At 42.9% G+C, this 22,872-nt stretch overlaps 1 protein-coding gene across 5 annotated transcripts in view; it reads right to left on the bottom strand.

Moving 5' to 3' along the window:
• cacna2d3 (calcium channel, voltage dependent, alpha2/delta subunit 3) overlaps window positions 1–22,872 on the bottom strand; it is a 142,641-nt gene that overhangs the window by 33,733 nt on the left and 86,036 nt on the right. For all 5 annotated transcript variants that reach the window (XR_009826728.1, XM_062052756.1, XM_062052747.1 and 2 more), the window contains 5 exons: window positions 13,789–13,834; window positions 13,566–13,663; window positions 13,379–13,472; window positions 1,847–1,942; window positions 1,602–1,723 (listed from right to left, as the gene is read on the bottom strand). Coding sequence is in view for 4 of the 5 variants with exons in the window: in XM_062052756.1 (XP_061908740.1) it covers window positions 1,602–1,723; window positions 1,847–1,942; window positions 13,379–13,472; window positions 13,566–13,663; window positions 13,789–13,834 (456 nt within the window). In the remaining variant the exon portion in view is untranslated. The remainder of the gene's footprint in view (window positions 1–1,601; window positions 1,724–1,846; window positions 1,943–13,378; window positions 13,473–13,565; window positions 13,664–13,788; window positions 13,835–22,872) is intronic.

Raw genomic sequence — 22,872 nt, 5'->3', positions numbered from 1 at the left:
ATCAAAAGATATTATATATCTGTATGGCGGTATTGTCTCAAATACATACCTCTTTTTAAAATATGTCGGTATAACCCGGTATAAAGTATACCGCTGAGCACTAGTTCATTGCATGGTATTTTTAACAGAACTGCATAGTAAGAAGTACAGGGGAGTAAAAAAGTGTTCGGTGAAAAAGGTGACCAAGGAATTGGGCCATCACTTTTATTTAACAGAACCTACATTATCAACACGTTACTTGAAATAAAAATAAATATCCCATCAAATAATTTTGTAATATATGTTTTAATTTTACTAGAGAACTGACATTAAAAAGGCATAATAAAAGGGGACCTATGATGATTTTAATCTACCGTATTTTCCGCAGTAATAAGGCGCACCTAAAAACCTCCGATTTTCTCAAAAGCTGACAGTGCGCCTTATAATCCGGTGCGCCTTATATATGGACCAATATTGAGCCACAACAGGTCTCGCAACTACGGGATGCATAACAAAACTCCAGACTCTACTGTAGCGTCAATTCTATGCGCCTTATAATGCGGTGCGCCTTATATATGAACAAAGTTTTAAAATATGCCATTCATTGAAGGTGCGCCTTATAATCCGGTGCGCCTTATAGTGCGGAAAATACGGTACATTTAAAATACTTCCTTGTGGTCCAGATAATATGTATTGAATATGCTTTGGTGTAAATTTTGCGCCACAATCTCTTTTATAACCCATTTTATTTGTCTTTTTGCAAGATGTTCGATTCTGGAGGCGTTTTCAGATTGCAAATGAAACCCCACCCTCTCCAAAAGTATCATAATTTAGCTTTTAAAAATGTACACTGTTTTAATATATATCTTGAAGTTGTCACCGCTCTTTTTTTTTTAGGACGCAGTCAAAAATAAACTTCATAAACATTATATAGATTCCCCCGGTCACCATCAGGTACACCTGCAGACTCGCTCATCGGTTCAGACTTTGCGTAAAAAAAAAACGCTTTTCGCTGCTTTGGCACGTGGCACGTTTGTGTTATTGTGCCCATGCTAGGATTAGATGAAAATAATACTTTATCTGACCTTTTTTTGTGTTTTATCACAACGTGAAGCTGGCTGCCAACTTTACCTAATGTCTGAATAAGTGCGTCCACCTCACTCTGATGTCACGACGCAGCCAGACTGCGAACACAGGCATCAAAAACGCGTGCTAGCTTACACCCAAATAAACCAAATAATTTGACGCATTGGAATTGTTTAACACGAGTAGCCAACATTGCAACAACATTACCAAATCAGAAAAGGCTAAATTCATCATTGTTTCCCTTTAAAGCAAACTATCTCTGCCAATGAGGGTGTCGGCCGATCAGGATTAACATTACAAAAATAAACCTTAATCAATGTTTTTATAACTTTGTGCAAGAGTGCGACATGTGCTAAACAAGCTAAGAAAGTATGTATCGATATAGCCACAGAGTGGTGTGGTGCGCATGTGTACTACAGACAGACATAGTTAACTTCAATCGTGGGAATAGTATACAAATTCCACTAAATTCCCAAGAGAACACATTTTTCTGTAGGCTTGAGCTTCTGCCTACTGTATGTTTGTGTTGTGCTTACCTGTGCTGAAGGGGATAGAGTAGACAAATGTGCCTGGGACCTGCTCTGCCGCTCTCTTGTACCACAGGGGAAAGTGATCGGCATTAAAGACACCCTCCTTGTCCTCTGCTGTCAGGAAATCTCTGAGGAGGCACACAGAGCAAACTGAGAGGCGAGGAGCAAGGGATGACATTCATCAACATGGATCACCGCCTGGCCTCGTGCGGTAAGCGGTGACAAGCGTAGTGCAAAAAAGTGACACTCACTGATTGGAGAGCTGATCCGCGGATACGAACAAGTTGGTTCTTGACAGGCCGGTGCGTGTGCCGAGGAAGGTGATCTCGACTCCTTTGTCAGAGTTCCTGTATGTATGATGAAATGCAGTGCGACATACACACATTTAATTGATCCAATTAGCTGTTGACTACACTCAATTAAACAATGCCACAACCATTCTTTAGCCTCGTTTTTAATTCTGCTCGTCAGAAATGAATGAGACTCTTCACACGTCGTATTCAATTTCATGAGCTGAGATTGTGCTTGATATTGGATGTTAACTGGTTACATCATTTGGTGTTACATGTCTGTTTTTGTGTGCCTCCTACTGGCGATGTTGCTCCCCCGTTTTTTCTACGTTCAGTTGCCATGGTTCCCAGGGGAAGGCGGGAGTGCCTGACCACAGCTGTTTGTAATCAATTTACCCTGTTTACACCTGTTGGCGTGGAATCTTTCCAGGGCACTTCCAACACATTGTGTACTCGCAAGTGCAACTCTTACTCCAATGGTGCATTCCATTTGTACTGGGAAGTCGGAATTTCCGAGTTCCTAGTCGGAATTGCAACTGGAACGCCCCTCGAAGTCGGATTTCCGACTCAGAATGTTGGAGCATTCTGACCACCCCCGAGTTTGTTTCAATATGGCGGCTCTGAAAGTAAACAATGATATCCGCTTCTATAATATCCATTATTAGCACTTCTGATTAATTTTTTTTTTTCAGTAAATCAGCTATATACAATGTATTGTTTTACGTTTATATACGGTAACATAAATGTAGTGTAAACTACATTTATTTGATGTGGTATATACGTTCTATACTGTTGGAGCCAAATTTCCTTATTTGTTTATATTGTTTTTATTTTTATTTTCTCTAATTGATTGTTGGGTTCAGCATGTTTAATTTCCTTTTCGGCAGATTGCTCCGCCCACTTCCTGTTAGGAACCAGGAAGGGTTGACAGGGAGGTGACTGTTGCTATGGTGCGGTTACTATGGTAGCCTCTTTAAATTGGGTTCAGGTGTGAGCATGGGGAGGGCGATTGGAGGACAAACAGTTTTCGACCGTGGTCGTGTTCGTATCATGTCGTATCGTGTCATGTGGTGACAATGATGTGATAATGTGCCAATCAAGGTCAGCATACTTTGTTATAGAATTTACATTTGATTTAAATTAGATAGCTGGAATAAACGGATTGTCATATCCAAACACAGCTCTACAGTACTGGACATTCTATTATTTTCACGCGTCAAACTGGTCAACACAGTCGCCCTCGGTACCAGCCCAAAGGTAAGGGCTGTACAATAAGTCGAAAACTATAGTCTTCGTTTTTGAAAAAGACTAAGTTTGAATGTCAGTAAGACACACAGTGGACACTTCATTAGGAACAGGAAGTAAATAGACGGCAAGCAGCGCGCAGTGTGTGGAGCTGGAGCGCACGCTGAGACGGTGTTCAGCCACAGGCCGGGCTGTTTCGCCTCCTTTGGACCAGGAGAAGAGCCAGACAGTGGACGGGATCGTCGTTTGGGGCCAGGAGCAACGCAGCGACAGGCAGACGGAGGACGCCGCGCTGATCGAGACGGAGGACGCCGCGCTGGTCGAACAACAGCCACGGCAGCTGCAGCCCTCGTCGTTTGGAGTGACAGCTGAGCAGCGCTGGGACACGCAACGCTGTTTGAAGTTATTGAACTCTTTTCGAAGATATTGAACTCTTTTCGAAGAAACTCTTTTGAAGACAAGAACAAAGTAAAGGTATATAGCGCGCTACACGGGTTAATATGGCCATATAATAGTGTGTGTACACAAAGACAGAAACAAAAAATCCAATGCATTGGTGGTTAATTTTCATTGTTGTTTAACCCGTTAGTGGGTATTTTCTATGATGTTTTGTGCATGATTGCAACCCGTTCGTGGGTACATTTAAATTACAAGGTGGTATTTTATGATTCCTTGTGCAAGCCCGTTCGTGGGTGAGGTTTGATTTGAACAAATGCAAATTAATAATTGCGGGTTTTGATTTTTGGTGTTTTGACTGACATTAACAAGGTTTCCATATATTTGATTTGATTTTGAATTTGTGGGTTGTGTATAATCATGGATCCTGGAAAAGGCAAACATGATGCTTTGGAAATGCATGATCATGCGTTAATGGAGGAGTTAAAGTCAACGCATTCAATTGGTGACACAATTAAAGGTCAAAGGGAACCCTCACAGGCTGAATTGTCAGAAATGACTGAAAATCAGTCACAGCCTGCAGACATGGAAAATCAGGTGGACACAAATCAAACATCTGCTGTAAAAAAACGCACAGTGAAAATGACACCAAAAGCTCTACTGATGAGAATTGAAACACTTCAGAAGGAGAGAAGATCCAAATTAAACAAGGCAAACAACATGCAGAAACATATCATGGAGAGGATGGAAATTGGAGAGGACAAAATGGAAGTGCAATCATCTTTCACCAAATATCTCAATGTTGTAAAGGGAGCTGCAAGTGCACACCAATCCCTCCTATCAATTCTACCTACAGAGGACCAAATCAAAAACGACATATGGTACGAAGCCAAATTGATCAATGTACATGAATTTATTGAGCATGTTAACACCTGGATGAGAACACCAACCCTGGAAAATATTGAGGATTTGGAAAACGACATTAATCCAAATGACAGCATTTCTAATGTTATAAGTCACAAATCACATGGGAGTCACACACACTCTGGTTCTAGTCGGTCAAGCACCTCCTCAGCTCGCAGACAGGCAGAGGCCGAAAGGGCTGCCCTCGCTGTCCGCTCTGCAGCTCTAAAGGAAAAACATGCATTGGAAGAGGAGGAGGAAATGATAAAAAGGAAATTGGAAGAGGAGTCGTTACAGATCAAAAAGAAATTGGAAGAGGAGAGGGAAAGAATCAGAAAGAAAAAGGAAATGATGGATCTGGATGCTCAATTGGCAGCTGCTGATGCGAAATTAGCAGTTTTAAAAGCTCCCAGCCTTCATGCTTCCTCCCATACAGCATCTGATGGCATGAGCTCCTACTTACAGAGAACTAAGGAACCACCAGTCACTCTCAACCCCCAGGCTAAAGCACCAGTCACTCTCAACCCCCAGGCTAAAGACTATCAACCCCTCACACAGCAGCAGTCAAGCTAAGCTTCACCACCACCTCCACCACAGTCTATACACCATCCATCTGAGCAACAACAAATAACAGCATGGCAACTACAATATAGGACACCACTTCCCATTCAACCACCCACCTTTTGGCAAGAGCAACAGTCCATGCTTTCACACCCTAAACCAGACCTGGGCATTGTACGGCCCGCGGGCCGCATCCGGCCCTTTGCGCATCACTGTCCGGCCCGCGTGAGGCCAATCATAAATTACAAAATAAATTTCAAAAAGTATCTATGTCGAGTGTGCAATACAACGGTGCTGCTTTTGTTTTGAAAAGCGTTATTTGTATTACTTCCGTGTGGACGTATGCGCGTGTGCGATTGTGAGTGAATTGAACGGCGCAATTACAAATTACAAAATAAAGTTTAAAAAACATCTATGTCGTGCGCGCAATACAACTGTGCTGCTTTTATTTTGAAATGTGTTATTTATGCCGTATGTCCGGGGGGAACCTGTGAGTGAAGGTGCATAGAGACAAGTGATGAGACGCTAAGAAAAGAAAAGTTGATGAGGAATGGCGTGTTTCCAACAAGACATGGACTGCCAAGTATTTATTTACATAAATTAATGGTAAAGCCGTGTGCTTAATGTGTGGTACACAGGTTGCTGTGTTTAAATATCATTTTAATCGCCACTACACGAAGAAACACGAGGGAAAATACCGGGATGTGTCTGATTAAGCGCGCGCAAGGGAGGCTGATGCGTTGATGGTAAAACTGCAAACCCAACAAGGACTTTGTGCCATATTTTACACCCCCAGAGATGCAGCCGTCAGGACAAGTTTCGTCATTTCTCACAAAAGCGCCAGAAAAAGTAAGGCGTTTTCTGACGGAGAGTTTATTAAGGAGTGCTTATTGGACTTTGTTGCGCTGATAATGCCCGGAGACATGGACTGTTTTTCGCTAACTTTGGATGAGAGCTCTGATGCAGTCAATTAAAGAGACAACCACAGGTAATGACTTGTTCACAGAGGTAAATGCGTGTTGGGACAAGCTGGCAGGTGTGACAATCCAATCCACTTTATTTATATAGCACATTTAAACAACAAAATTTTTCCAAAGTGCTGCACAACAATATTACAAACAATATTCAAATATTATCCTTAGCTCCACCAATGACTGAATAAAAATAAAAAACAATTACATATAAAACCAATATAAAAAACAATATAGAATAAATATGATTAAAAACTATTTTTAACAACAGATGGTTGTCCAAATCTGATGGGGAAAAATGTTGGATAATGCAGGATAAAGTGACCTTAAAAAGCAATCTGCTTTTGTATAAAGTTAAGTTAGGTTAAATGAAATTATTATTATTATTATTATTAATTATTATCATCATTATTATTTATCTTATGGTATATCAAAAATAATATTGAGCAAAATTTAATTGAAATATTGTCGTGTGGCCCTCCAGCAGTGCTCGGGTTGCTTATGCGGCCCCCGGTGAAAATTAATTGCCCACCCCTGCCCTAAACCCATACAGGTACAACTGCAACCACCACCGTCTTTATCAAAACAGCAGCAGGTCTCTTGGAATACAGTGCAGGACCACAGCCCTACAACCCACATGGACCCCCCTGTACAGCAAACTAACATTTCCCCTCCAACCAATGGCACCCCTACTGTAATTGATTTATTGCACAGGCAAAATGAGATTGCAACATTGCAAATGTCGTTGCAAACTTCTCATCTACTCCCACCAAGGGAGATTCCCTATTTTGATGGTGATCCATTACGGTACAGAACCTTTGTCAGAGCATTTGTGCAATGCGTTGAGAAAAACACAAGCGACAAAGGAGACTGTTTGTACTACCTGGAAATGTACACTAGGGGTCAACCTAAAGAACTGGTACGTAGCTGTCAACACATGCCCCCAGAAAGAGGCTATGAGATGGCAAAGTTTTTGTTGGAAAAACACTTTGGTGACCAGTACCAGATAACAGCAGCTTACATGGAAAAAGTGTTCAACTGGCCTGTGGTGAAGTCTGAAGATGTACGAGCTCTGCAAGCCTACTCACTGTACCTTCGAGAATGTTGCACTGCCATGGAAAATGTGCAGTACATGCAGGAACTAAATATGCCAGCTAACATGAAAACTGTGATCTTTAAGCTGCCGTACAAGCTGCGAGAAAGCTGGAGAGTCTCTGCATGCAACATCATGGAAAACCACCATCGCAGACCTCAGTTCACAGACATTGTTGCATTCATTGAGCGACAGGTGAAAATTATCTCTGACCCAGTCTTTGGAGACATCCAGAATGCACCACAGACTACAGGAAGTAACCCTGTAAAAGGAATGAAATCACAAGGTAAACCCAAATTCCAAGGTAGCAGTTTTGCCACAACCATTAAAATTGAAACCCCTGATGCGGAAGATCAAACCACATTTAAACCTGTTCCACAGCAAAGTGCACCTGCTCGTACCACAAACGCCTGTGTTTGCTGCTTTAAAAATCATGCTCTTGACCAGTGTCCTCAGTTGGAGGAGAAGACCCACAGAGAGAAGATAACTTTCATAAGACAGAAAGGAATCTGTTTTGGGTGTCTTCATGTTGGACATCTTAGCAGGGATTGTGATAAGCGCTTGACCTGCAAGATATGCAAGCAAAACCATCCAAGTCTGCTTCATATTGGTCTGAAGGAAAGAGCAAGCAACATAATTCCAAACCAAAATAAGGCAAGGGGAATATCTGTGAGCAATGCACAAGTATCGATGCAAACATGTGGACAAACGGGGGCTGGAAATGGAATTCTGTCAATTCTGCCTGTACAGATAAAGTCCAGCAAAGGACACCCAGTCATAAAAACCTATGCATTCTTGGATCCGGGCAGCACAGATACATTTTGTTCTGAAAGCTTAATGACAAAGCTCAATTTGAAAGGAAGAAAAACTCAAATCAATCTCCTAACCATGGGCCCAAAAACATCGATTTCCAGTTACATGCTGACAGACTTAAAGATTTCAAGCCTTACTGGGCAACAGTTCTACGACCTTCCCAAGGTCTACACCCAAAAAAGGATGCCCATAACTACAAACAACCTCATCAATAAAGAGGAGTTGGCTAAATGGCCATACTTGGATGGTGTCACTCTTCCTCGCATTCAAGCCGATGTAGGGTAGTGATTGGGACCAATGCGTCTAAACTGCTTGAACCCTGGGAAGTGGTCAACAGTCATGGAAATGGACCATATGCCGTTAAGACCCTATTGGGGTGGGTCATCAATGGCCTTCCTGATTACAGTAAGAAGAGGAGTATGATTGGCTGCTCCACTACTACTGTTAACAGGACCTCCATAACGAAGCAAGAGGAGCTGCTGCAAAATCAATACAACCATGATTTACACGACAGGTCATCAGAAAACATTTCTAGAGATGACATGAAGTTCATGAAGGTCATGACTAAACCGTGCAAGCTTCAAAATGGACACAACACTTTGGAACTTCCCGTCAAAAAGAAGGATGATGTGTCTCTGCCCAACAATCAGTGCGTTGCTAGGCAACGCACTGACTTGGTCGGAAAAGGAGGTTTGGGAAAAAGGAAAGATTTCAAACATCTGATGTCACACAATGGCGGTACATTAATACCACTCAAAATCCTGCAGACAAAGCCTCAAGAGGAGTTGAAGTGAATCAGGATGAAGAAACAGACGAAGAATGGCCAGCTGATATGTTGGAGTATTGGATCGCAGCGGAGGACCCTGAGAGGTCAGTTGCCTGGATCCTGAAAATAAGGACTCTACTGGAGATGAGTCAAACGAGGAAATCACTAAGTGACAAAGTGGATCACGAAATGATGCGCATTAAAGGCCTACTGAAAGCCACTACTACCGACCACGCAGTCTGATAGTTTATATATCAATGATGAAATCTTAACATTGCAACACATGCCAATACGGCCGGGTTAACTTAAAAAGTGACATTTTAAAATTCCCGGGAAATATCCGGCTGAAACATCGCGGTATGATGACGTATGCGCGTGACGAAGTCCGAGTAACGGAAGTTATGGTACCCCGTAGAATCCTATACAAAAAGCTCTGTTTTCATTTCATAATTCCACAGTATTCTGGACATCTTTTGCAATTTTTTTAATGAACAATGAAGGCTGCAAAGAAGACAGTTGTAGGCGGGATCAGTGTATTAGCAGCGGACTACAGCAACACAACCAGGAGGACTTTGTTGGAGCGCTAGCCGCGCTAGCCGCCGACTTCACCTTGACTTCCTACGTCTCCGGGCCGCCAAACGCATCGGGTGAAGTCCTTCGTCCTTCTGCCGATCGCTGGAACGCAGGTGAGCACGGGTGTTGATGAGCAAATGAGGGCTGGCTGGCGTAGGTGGAGAGCTAATGTTTTTAGCATAGCTCTGTGCAGTCCGGTTGCTAAGTTAGCTTCAATGGCGTCGTTAGCACAGCATTGTTAACCTTCGCCAGCCTGGAAAGCATTAACCGTGTATTTACATGTCCACGGTTTAATAGTATTGTTGATTTTCTATCTATACTTCCAGTCAGGGGTTTATTTCTTTTGTTTCTATATGCAGTTAAAGCAAGATGCTATCACGTTAGCTCGTAGCTAAAGCATTTCGCCGATGTATTGTCGTGGAGATAAAAGGCACTGAATGTCCATTTCGCGTTCTCGACTCTCATTTTCAAGAGGATATAGTATCCGAGGTGGTTTAAAATACAAATCTGTAATCTACAATAGAAAAAGGAGAGTGTGGAATCCAATGAGCCAGCTTGTACCTAAGTTACGGTCAGAGCGAAAAAAGATACGTCCATCGCTGCCTCTCAAGTCATTCACTGTAACGTTCCTCATCTACGAATCTTTCATCCTCGCTCAAATTAATGGGGTAATCATCACTTTCTCGGTCCGAATCTCTCTCGCTCCATTGTAAACAACGGGGAATTGTGAGGAATACTAGCTCCTGTGACGTCACGCTACTTCCGGTACAGGCAAGGCTTTTTTTTATCAGCGAGCAAAAGTTGCGAACTTTATCGTCGATTTTCTCTACTAAATCCTTTCAGCAAAAATATGGCAATATCGCGAAATGATCAAGTATGACACATAGAATGGATCTGCTATTCCCGTTTAAATTAAAAAAAATCATTTCAGTAGGCCTTTAAAGCTGCACTAAAAAAGGAGACAAGTTCAATACATCTCTGACCTATGCTGGAAACGCTGGTTAAGAGAGTATTTACCTTTGCTACAGGAGCGGCAGAGGTGGAGCAAACAGAGAAGAAGTCTCGTCCCAAAAGACATTTTGTACTGATCGCAGACAACACCGCTCCACGTGGCTCTTGGTTACTTGGAAGAGTCATGGAGACTTATCCAGATAAAAAAGGATTGGTGTGTTCTGCTAAAATCAAAACTGAAAAAACACTAACTCAAAGATGGTTATTATTTGTTTATATTTATGGCTCCATTGTTATTTATTTTGAATTGTTAATGGCATCCTGCCCTTCTCAATTGGGGGCCGGAGTGTTGGAGCCAAATTTCCTTATTTGTTTATATTGTTTTTATTTTTATTTTCTCTAATTGATTGTTGGGTTCAGCATGTTTAATTTCCTTTTCGGCAGATTGCTCCGCCCACTTCCTGTTAGGAACCAGGAAGGGTTGACAGGGAGGTGACTGTTGCTATGGTGCGGTTACTATGGTAGCCTCTTTAAATTGGGTTCAGGTGTGAGCATGGGGAGGGCGATTGGAGGACAAACAGTTTACGACCGTGGTCGTGTTCGTGTCACGTCGTATCGTGTCATGTGGTGACAATGATGTGATAATGTGCCAATCAAGGTCAGCATACTTTGTTATAGAATTTACATTTGATTTAAATTAGATAGCTGGAATAAACGGATTGTCATATCCAAACACAGTTCTACAGTACTGGACATTCTATTATTTTCACGCGTCAAACTGGTCAACACAGTCGCCCTCGGTACCAGCCCAAAGGTAAGGGCTGTACATATACCGTTAGCAATAGCGTCTGTGTTTTCTCTTCATCCAGCATGTTTGAAGGTTGCAGAAAGAGTGCATATTTTCCCATAAGTTCTTTATATTCAAAAAAGGCACACGCAAAAATAGTTTTCGTGAATGTGGCTATCTTGATTTCCAACTTCGTAACTGGAACGCCCTCAACTCGGCAGTGACGTTATTCCCAGCTCCAACTTCCCATTTCCCAGGTAAATGGAATGCAGCACAAGCTCCTGTTTGTGTCACCCAGTTAAGTACTCTCCTGCTTAGCCCTTTTGTGAGATTTTTGTTTGTACTTTGTGCTCAGTCTTCCTGTCATCCCCTTAAGAACACCTCTGTTATTTTTTCTTAGTTTGTTCTAACTTTTGTCATGTTACTGCCTCCTGCCAGTGACATTGTTTATGTTTCCTCTACATTTTCTACTAGCAATCATCACAAACTTAATATCCGGCGTTATGCTAATCCCCTGGATATTTTTTTAGTTTGTATCACTTTGTTGTGTGATTAAAATACTCTTTGTTACTCTCAAACCGCTCTGGTGACTTTTGGGATCTTCCCGATAGTAAATCATATCAACGGCGTGGCGAAGTTGGTAGAGTGGCCGTGCCAGCAATCGGAGGGTTGCTTGTTACTGGGCAACCCAGTAACCAGCTGTTTGCTGGTTGCCTTGGGCAAGACACTTCACCCTTGCTCCTGATGGCTGCTGGTTAGCGCCTTGCATGGCAGCTCCCGCCATCAGTGTGTGAATGTGTGTGCGAATGGGTGAATGTGGAAATACTGTCAAAGCGCTTTGAGTACCTTGAAGGTAGAAAAGCGCTATACAAGTATAACCCATTTATCATTTATTTATAACCTCTTTTGTCATATCATAACACAGTAGATCCCTGGGTATTCACAATTAAGGCAACACAGCCCTGCATATTAACAGATTTCTTATTTCAAAAAGTATGATTTTTGGAGGCAGGGACCCCACGCAATTGTGCTTTTTCTCCTTAAAAATGGGCAGGTTTTTTTCACAGAGAACCCATCTTATTCACCTACGTTCTCAATTTTAAACACAGGTTAAAAAAGCTTAAAATGTATTATAATTAGAGATAAATGCTTTAGAATGTAATATCGGAAATTATCGGTATCGTTTTTTTATCAGTATTGTTTTTGTTTTGTTTTTTATTTTATTTTTTTCTTAAATCAACATAAAAAACACAAGATACACTTACAATTAGTACACCAACCCAAAGTAAACTCCCTCCCCCACTCATTCACACAAAAGGGTTGTTTCTTTCTGTTATTAATATTCTGGTTCCTTCATTATATATCAATATACATCAATACAGTCTGAAGGGATACAGTCCGTAAGCACACATGATTGTGCGTGCTGCTGGTCCACTAATAGTACTAACCTTTAACAGTTAATTTTACTCATTTTCATTAATTACTAGTTTCTATGTAACTGTTTTTATATTGTTTTACTTTCTTTTTTATTCAAGAAAATGTTTTTAATTTATTTATCTTATTTTATTTAATTTAAAAAGGACCTTATCTTCACCATACCTGGTTGTCCAAATTAGGCATAATAATGTGTTAATTCCACGACTGTATATATTGGTATCGGTTGATATCGGTATCGGTAATTAAGGGTTTGGTCAATATCGGAATATCGGATATCGGCAAAAAGCCATTATCGGACATCCCTAATTATAATACAGCTTACATGTATGTAACAATGTGACGTAGGTGGTCGTTTTACTTTAGTTTGGCCACTAGTGTTAAAATTACTAATGAATCCTAATGTGTGCTTTCTTTTCCTAAAAAACTTAAGGCATTTACTGATAGATTGTGATGTCACTTTTTTCCCCCACACCGCATCATAGTGACGAGCAATTCAATATAATCAGTTATTATGAAAAACATATATTTTCTAAAAACATGTTCTGTCAAACTGCTTATGGTAACATAAACAAGCCGTTGGTGTTCTCGTCATATTTTAAAATTTGAACCCCTTTGAAATGTCTTTAAAATGTGTGTGAGAAATATCATAGGGCTTTAATTGCTTTAATGGGTGCTATCATTATTCACGTTTTTTCACTATAGTTAAATATAGATGCAGTAATGTGCATTATTCAGCCTAGCATTTTCATGCAACTCAAAGATGTTTTCTCTTTAGCAGCATATGTTGCTCCAAACCTGTATGTACCATTCAGCATCCATGATGTCTTCACAGATGTTCAATTTACCCATAATGCCACAGGCAGTAATACTTCTCCATATGAGCACAGAAGCATCAACCTGCTCACAATATGGAAGGATATTTTCCTTTGTATCTATTCCATATTTAAGAACTGCACCAAGTGTCTATGTTAGTGACTGCTTGTAAAAGAATGCTTACTCTGACTTGTTGAGAGCTAGTCCAGTCCAGTAGGCCTCAAGCGGTGCAGTGACCACCGCGTCAAACAACACTTCCTTGATCAGCTCTCGATCGCCTGCAAATTCAGTTTGGTTTAAAGAGCCCCAAATTGGTAATAAACAAAACAATCAACGGTTTTCTGTTTAAGAAAATAAACATCTGCACTTACACTTCAGTTTAGGCCTGCGGCCCGTCATGAAGAGCTTGATGGCTTGTATCTGAGTCAGGTGACGGTGCTCATGCTGCTCCTCTGTGTTGCAGTAAGTCCTTTGAGTCCAAAACAGAGCCGTGTAGTTACAGTACACCAATGCCTTCCACATACCTCGTGGACAAAGAGGCATAACCTACATAACGCATGGATGCCCCCTTTCTGAAACCATGCATTACATTACCATTCATCTGCCAGGGCGACATCTGGCTGTTCCAGATCACGAAGCCCTGAAAGAACGAAAGTCAGTCACGCTTCAGCTGTGTTAATCCTGCTCAATTTAAACAAATACAATTTATATTTTGCTCCATTTTAATTGACAGTCCACTACCAATTGAACACAATTCTTACTTACTATTGTGGTTATAGTTTGCAAAACATTGCACCCAGCATATCCCCTAAATGTAATTGATCGGGTGGCCCTCCACGGCAAAATAAAAGCCGCCACATCTCAAAAATGAGGGTGAAGCTGTTTTACATTCTCTGCCTTGAACACATAATGCTTTGGCATCCTTATTGCCCCAAAATGTCTCTGTCAAAAAAGAGAAAAATGGACGCCAAAGTGTAAATCAACCCTCAAGAATTTGTCGTTTGGAAAAGAAAACCAATGTAACATAAAATTCTACTTTTCCTGTTTTTTGTTTGATACTAAAAAAATCAAAAATGGGAATTTAAACGACTGGAAAACTATTGCACATGCGCAGTGTTTCTTTTCAGTATCCTCTGTGAGTGACCCGGAACAACAGAAGAAGAAAAAAAACAAAGAACAAAACAGTTTTGCCGCGGTCAATTTTTTTTAATGTCCAGAGAAATGGAAAGTGACACATTTTATTTGGTTTTCTATTGATCAGGCAAACTTTGTTCTTTTTCTTTTTCTGTTGTTGTTGCGGGTCACTCACAGACTAGGATACGGAAAAAAGACACTGCGCATGTGCAATCTACCATATCTCCAAAGACTGAACGGGGAATAGAGAAAATAGTTTTCTACTATAGGAGTTTGCGTGTCCCAATGATCCTAGGAGCTATGTTGTCCGGGGGCTTCCATGCCCCCTGGTAGGGTCTCCCAAGACAAACAGGTCCTAGGTGAGGGATCAGACAAAGAGCAGCTCGAAGACTTCTATGGAAATACAAGAACCGAGACTCAGATTTCCCTCGCCTGGACGCGGGTCACCGGGGCCCCCCTCTGGAGCCAGGCCCGGAGTTGGGGCCCGACGGCGAGCGCCTGGTGGCCAGGCCTGTCCCCATGGGGCCCGGCCGGGCACAGCCCGAAGCGGCAACGTGGGTCCCCCCTCCAATGGGCTCACCACCCATAGCAGGGGCCATAGAGGTCGGGTGCAATGTGAGCTGGGCGGCAGCCGAAGGCAGGGCACTTGGCGGTCCGATCCTCGGCTACAGAAGCTAGCTCTTGGGACGTGGAACGTCACCTCGCTGGGGGGGAAAGAGCCTGAGCTAGTGCGCGAGGTGGAGAAGTTCCGGCTAGATATAGTCGGACTCACTTCGACGCACAGCAAGGGCTCCGGAACCAGTTCTCTCGAGAGGGGATGGACTCTCTTCCACTCTGGCGTTGCCGGCAGTGAGAGGCGACGGGCTGGGGTGGCAATTCTTGTTTCCCCCGGCTCAGAACCTGCATGTTGGAGTTCAACCCGGTGGACGAGAGGGTAGCTTCCCTCCGCCTTCGGGTGGGGGGACGGGTCCTGACTGTTGTTTGCGCTTACGCGCCAAACAGCAGCTCAGAGTACCCACCCTTTTTGGATTCACTCGAGGGAGTACTTGAGGGTGCTCCCCCGGGTGATTCCCTCGTTCTACTGGGGGACTTCAACGCTCATATTGGCAACGACAGTGAAACCTGGAGAGGCGTGATTGGTAAGAATGGCCGCCCGGATCTGAACCCGAGTGGTGTTTTGTTATTGGACTTTTGTGCCCGTCACGGATTGTCCATAACAAACACCATGTTCAAGCATAAGGGTGTCCATATGTGCACTTGACACCAGGACACCCTGGGCCGCGGTTCCATGATCGACTTTGTAGTTGTGTCATCAGATTTGCGGCCTCATGTTTTGGACACTCGGGTAAAGAGAGGGGCGGAGCTTTCTACCGATCACCACCTGGTGGTGAGTTGGCTGCGATGGTGGGGGAGGATGCCGGACAGACCTGGCAGGCCCAAACGCGTTGTGAGGGTTTGCTGGGAACGTCTGGCAGAGTCTCCTGTCAGAGAGAGTTTCAATTCCCACTTCCGGAAGAACTTTGAACATGTCACGAGGGAGGTGCTGGACATTGAGTCCGAGTGGACCATGTTTCGCACCTCTATTGTCGAGGCGGCTGATTGGAGCTGTGGCCGCAAGGTAGTTGGTGCCTGTCGTGGCGGCAATCCTACAACCCGTTGGTGGACACCGGCGGTGAGGGATGCCGTCAAGCTGAAGAAGGAGTCCTATCGGGTTCTTTTGGCTCATAGGACTCCTGAGGCAGCGGACAGGTACCGACAGGCCAAGCGGTGTGCGGCTTCAGCGGTCGCGGAGGCAAAAACTCGGACATGGGAGGAGTTCGGGGAAGCCATGGAAAACGACTTCCGGACGGCTTCGAAGCGATTCTGGACCACCATCCGCCGCCTCAGGAAGGGGAAGCAGTGCCCTATCAACACCGTGTATGGTGAGGATGGTGTTCTGCTGACCTCGACTGCGGATGTTGTGGATCGGTGGAGGGAATACTTCGAAGACCTCCTCAATCCCACCAACACGTCTTCCTATGAGGAAGCAGTGCCTGGGGAATCTGTGGTGGGCTCTCCTATTTCTGGGGCTGAAGTTGCTGAGGTAGTTAAAAATCTCCTCGGTGGCAAGGCCCCGGGGGTGGATGAGATACGCCCGGAGTTCCTTAAGGCTCTGGATGCTGTGGGGCTGTCTTGGTTGACAAGACTCTGCAGCATCGCGTGGACATCGGGGGCGGTACCTCTGGATTGGCAGACCGGGGTGGTGGTTCCTCTCTTTAAGAAGGGGAACCGGAGGGTGTGTTCTAACTATCGTGGGATCACACTCCTCAGCCTTCCCGGTAAGGTCTATTCAGGTGTGCTGGAGAGGAGGCTACGCCGGATAATCGAACCTCGGATTCAGGAGGAACAGTGTGGTTTTCGTCCTGGTCGTGGAACTGTGGACCAGCTCTATACTCTCGGCAGGGTCCTTGAGGGTGCATGGGAGTTTGCCCAACCAGTCTACATGTGTTTTGTGGACTTGGAGAAGGCATTCGACCGTGTCCCTCTGGAAGTCCTGTGGGGAGTGCTCAGAGAGTATGGGGTATCGGACTGTCTGATTGTGGCGGTCCGCTCCCTGTATGATCAGTGTCAGAGCTTGGTCCGCATTGCCAGCAGTAAGTCGGACACGTTTCCAGTGAGGGTTGGACCCCGCCAAGGCTGCCCTTTGTCACCGATTCTGTTCATAACTTTTATGGACAGAATTTCTAGGCGCAGTCAAGGCGTTGAGGGGATCCGGTTTGGTGGCTGCAGGATTAGGTCTCTGCTTCTCACTGGATCGGTTCGCAGCTAAGTGTGAAGCGACTGGGATGAGAATCAGCACCTCTAAGTCCGAGTCCATGGTTCTCGCCCGGAAAAGGGTGGAGTGCCATCTCCGGGTTGGGGAGGAGATCTTGCCCCAAGTGGAGGAGTTCAAGTACCTCGGAGTCTTGTTCACGAGTGAGGGAAGAGTGGATCGTGAGATCGACAGGCGGATCGGTGCGGCGTCTTCAGTAATGCGGACGCTGTATCGGTCTGTTGTGGTGAAGAAGGAGCTGAGCCGCAAGGCAAAGCTCTCAATCTACCGGTCGATCTACGTTCCCATCCTCACCTATGGTCATGAGCTTTGGGTTATGACCGAAAGGACAAGATCACGGGTACAAGCGGCCGAAATGAGTTTCCTCCGCCGGGTGGCGGGTCTCTCCCTTAGAGATAGGGTCAGAAGCTCTGTCATCCGGGAGGAGCTCAAAGTAAAGCCACTGCTCCTCCACATCGAGAGGAGCCAGATGAGGTGGTTCGGGCATCTGGTCAGGATGCCACCCGAACGCCTCCCTAGGGAGGTGTTTAGGGCACGTCCGACCGGTAAGAGGCCACGGGGAAGACCCAGGACACGTTGGGAAGACTATGTCTCCCGGCTGGCCTGGGAACGCCTCGGGATCCTCCGGGAAGAGCTGGACCAAGTGGCTGGGGAGAGGGAAGTCTGGGCTTCCCTGCTTAGGCTGCTGCCCCCGCGACCCGACCTCGGATAAGCGGAGGAAGATGGATGGATGGATGGATTTTCTACTCCCTGTTTTTATTCCTATTTTCGATTTTCAAACACATTAATAAATTTGGTCCATTGTTAGTTTTTTGTTTTTTTATAATCAAAACAAAAAAACTTGGAAAATAGATTTTTATGGGTTTTGGTATATTTGGTATTTAAATTTTCTTTTCATTAATAAAAATGAAAATACAAAAAACTACTGTTTTATTAAATTTTGTTTTAAAATACAAAAAAATAAATTGTAAAACAAAGTGTCTTTCTTTTTTTGGTTTTGAAAAGAAAAAATAAGATCCCCAGTAAAAAAAAAAAGCGGAAAAACAAGACCAAAACAGATGGTTTTTTGTAGTCTCACACCGGAAGTCTTTGTTTTCAAAGTAAAAGGGGGGATACTATGGTACCCGTGTGTCTGTCTAAAATATCTTTGGAGCCTTACACAGAAAATAATTTAGACATGGCACAACAAGGTCTGATGTCTGCATTACATATATTACAGATATCTATATGCACATATAATAGGAAAGTGGAGCCAAAAAGGGATTCGATCACGCATCATAGTACATATTTTCTTACAGGACAGTACTGTACTGTCTTCAAAATCACTACTTCCGGTTCCGGTGTCGGAATATGAAATTGTGAATATTTTGGTGTGCTTTTCAGTTTCAGTTTATGTTAATATGTTAGTTAGCAAGAGCATTGTTAACCTTCGCCAGGCTGGAAAGCATTAACCGTGTATTTACATGTCCATGGTTTAATAGTATTGTCGATCTTCTGTCTATCCTTCCAGTCAGGGATTTATTTATTTTGTTTCTATATGCAGTTAAGCACGATGCTATCACGTTAGCTCCGTAGCTAAAGTGTTTCGTCGATGTATTGTCGTGGAGATAAAAGTCACTGTGAATGTCCATTTCGCATTCTCTTACTCTCATTTTCAAGAGGATATAGTATCCGAGGTGGTTTAAAATACAAATCCGTGATCCACAATAGAAAAAGGAGAGAGTGTGGAATCCAATGAGCCAGCTTGTACCTAAGTTACGGTCAGAGCGAAAAAAGATATGTCTTGCACTGCATTCTAGTACTTCTCTCGAACGTTCCTCATCCACGAATCTTTCATCCTCGCTCAAATTAATGGGGTAATCGTCACTTTCTCGGTCCGAATCGCTCTAGCTGCATTGTAAACAATAGGAAAATGTGAGGAGCCTTTCAATTGACTACGTCACGCTACTTCCGGTAGGGGCAAGGCTTTTTTTTTATCAGATACCAAAAGTTGCGATCTTTATCGTCGTTGTTCTCTACTAAATCCTTTCAGCAAAAATATGACAATATCGCGAAATGATCAAGTATGACACATAGAATGGATCTGCTATCCCCGTTTAAATTTAAAAAAAAAATTTCAGTAGGCCTTTAAATTAAAGTTGAGTTGGTTTATGTTTTTAATTATTCTAGTAGGTATGAAATGAGAATAAGTAGGATAATTACATCTGGATAAACTTTCCATTTTGGTTAAGTAAATACGTCAAAGTATGACAAATCTCTTGCCATAAATTTAGATTAGTTTGGCATTCTTTAGTTTTGTTTTCTGAGAGTTAATTTGGTTTTTTTGAGAAGTTCATTTTGAGAGATTATCTGGAGTTATATCCGAGATATACCTGTGGACAGCGATCTATAAAATATGCAATGTGCAAATATTAAAATAAGTAAAGGCTTTTAAGGAGAGAAAGTAGTAAGTTGTGTAACAGCTGCTGTTTGGAACTGAACGTGAACAAGACCGAAGACATGGTGATAATCTAATCAACAACAATCAGATGGAACTAGCTGCAGCAAAAAACACCATATTCCAGTTGAATTAGTCAAGGAGTACAAATACCTGGGTACCATCTTTGACATCCTGCTAAAATGTTCCTCCAACACAGATTCTCAAGAAATGTCAGCAACAAAAATACCTTCTTAGGAAGCTCAATTCCTTTGAAGTCAGCAAGAACATCCTCCTGACTTTCTACTACTCCTTCATCGAGAGCATCATTACATTCTCTATACCCTGTTGGTTCCACTCCACCAGCCTCCAGCACAGAAATTGCCTGCAAAAATCATTCTAAAATCATTGGACTTCCTGTAAGTACTTTGTCTACCATCTACGAGCAGCAGACACTCAAGTTAGCAGGTCTGATCATGCAGGACCCCTCACAAGCTCTTTTCCCAGCGTTTGAGTAGCTCCCCTCAGGACGTCGGCTTCGTTGTCCCCATTGTAGGACACAGAGAATAAGTGCAACCTCTGTCCCCAGGGCTGTTCAGCTCCTCAACTCCTGATCCCCCGTACCCTCACCCACCTGCTCCTAACTAACCGCTTAAGACTTTTTTATTATGCTTACAGCGGACTTCATGCACTACAGTCACTTTATTATTTATTCTTTCAGTATACGATTTATATAGCTCTAGTATATTTTTAATCTGTCGTCCTATTATGTGCCATGCACCACAATCACTTTATGATCTAATATCTGCCTACTTGCACATTGCTCTGTATGTATGTGTATGTTTTTAATTAACTATAATTTTGTGTTTAACTTGAAATTGTCGTTCATTTACTTCTCTGTGTGCCTCTTAATTACCCCACTGGGACGAATAAAGTTTTTTTAATTGAATTGAATTGAATTGTACAGCTGGAGCAGTAGTGACAAGCAAGTGTGATGTCATGCTCGCTGCAGCTCTTGTTGTTTGTCGCAGACATCAAGGGACAGAAGTTAAGAGCCCCTAAACACGAGTACAGTCTCCAATAAGACCAGAAAAAGATGACAGATTTGCTGAAGTGAAGTGAATTATATTTATATAGCGCTTTTCTCTAGTGACTCAAAGCGCTTTTACATAGTGAAACCCAATATCTAAGTTACATTTAAACCAGTGTGGGTGGCACTGGGAGCAGGTGGGTAAGTGTCTTGCCCAAGGACACAACGGCAGTGACTAGGATGGCGGAAGCGGAGATCGAACCTGCAACCATCAAATTGCTGGCACGGCCACTCTACCAACCGAGCTATACCACTGCTAGTTTTTTTAATAAAGAAAATGTTACTAAAAGAATTGGAGAAGTCTCTATAAACTTGAAAAATTCACAACAAAGTATATTGTACAATAAGCAAAAACAAAATAACGCAAAATGATATAAGAAAAAAAATATGTTAATACTGTACTAATTAATAATAACACAGATTAGTTTTTTAATTTAATTTTTAATTTTTTTAAAGTCTTTTTAAAGATAATAAAAGTATCAATGCTGATTATGCAAAATCTATAACATCATATTGACCACACCCTCATTGCCACAAGTATTTGGGCAATCTGGGAGAAACCCTGGCAACATTCTGAGATGTCTAGCTAATAATTTCCCCCCTCTCAATAATAATATTTGAAAGACCCCTCAGTCAATGGCGTGTAGTTCTGTACAACCACAAACTACAACCAAGAGAATAATTATCTTCGTAAGAGCAGGATTTTCTTTTGGACGGCGTGGCGAAGTTGGTAGAGTGGCCGTGCCAGCAAACGGAGGGTTGCTGGTTACTGGGGTTCAATCCCCACCTTCTATCATCCTAGTCACGTCCGTTGTGTCCTTGGGCAAGACACTACACCCTTGCTACTGATGGCTGCTGGTTAGCGCCTTGCATGGCAGCTCCCGCCATCAGTGTGTGAATGTGTGTGTGAATGGGTTAATGTGGAAATACTGTCAAAGCGCTTTGAGTACCTAGAACAGACCTGGGCATTCTGCGGCCCGCGGGCCGCATCCGGCCCTTTGTGCGTCCCTGTCCGGCCCGCGTGAGGCCAATTATAAATTACAAAATAAATTTAAAAAAGTATCTATTTCGAGTGTGCAATACAACGGTGCTGCTTTTGTTTTGAAAATCGTTATTTGTATTACTTCCGTGTGGACGTATGCGTGATTGTGAGTGAATGTGAACAACTGCAATGACAAAATAAAGTTGAAAAAACATCTATGTCCTGCGCGCAATACAACTGTGCTGCTTTTATTTTGAAAAGTATTATTTATGGGCGTGTGTCCGTGTGTAACCTGCGAGTGAAGGTGCACATGCAGCGACAAGTGATGCACGGTTTACACCCGAGACGCCAAAAAGAGAAAAGTTGATGAGGAATGCCGTGTTTTCAACAACACATGAACTGCAAAGCAACGTCCCCTCACCTAAGGTGCGTGCCTGCGCAATTGCGCACTGCTCAAGCGTCCGCTGCGCGCAGCAAGTATATATGCCGCGCACCAAATCAAATCCCATCTGAATTCTAAACAAAATAAACATATTTATTCTATGGAATTTTGCAATGCAACTTTGAGTGACAGTGACAACAAGCGGCCCTAACGGTGTTCGTCAACACCGTTCAATTGAACACCGTTCAATTATTGTAACGTCTATCGAGATGCTTCGAGGACAGGAATTATATCGATCACTTTATTGAGCAAAACTGTTTATATTCGGACATAACCACACCAAAAACATGAGTAAAACAATTCTATCTCGAAAAACTAGTCATTTTCTGCCGTACAAACCAGGCCAAAACCAACTTGTCATCTGTCACCAACACGCATAGCACTAAACCACTGGTGCGTTTAAGGCCACACAAAAAGTCGGACAACTCAAACACCACACAAAGTTACACTATGACTCCTCAGTCATATGTGTGCTTATTTTACTGTCATTTATTATTAATGTTAATTTATATATATTAGTCATGGAATGCTGTTACACACACTATGTTGAAGTATTACTATTATTATTATTATTATTATTATTTATCTTACGGTATATATCAAAAATAATATTGAGCAAAATTGAATTGAAATATTGTCGATGTGGCCCTCCAGCAGTGCTCGGGTAGCTCATGCGGCCCCCGGTAAAAATTAATTGCCCACCCCTGACCTAGAAGGTAGAAAAGCGCTATACAAGTATAATCCATTTATCATTTATTTATCTTTTTGCTGTTGTAGGTGTACTTAATGTTGTGGCTGTCAT

This window comes from Entelurus aequoreus, linkage group LG01 (genome assembly GCF_033978785.1).
Source record: "Entelurus aequoreus isolate RoL-2023_Sb linkage group LG01, RoL_Eaeq_v1.1, whole genome shotgun sequence".
Lineage (NCBI taxonomy): Eukaryota > Metazoa > Chordata > Actinopteri > Syngnathiformes > Syngnathidae > Entelurus > Entelurus aequoreus.
Note: the sequence above shows the minus strand (reverse complement) of the source record. Positions and strands in the feature narration are given on the sequence as shown.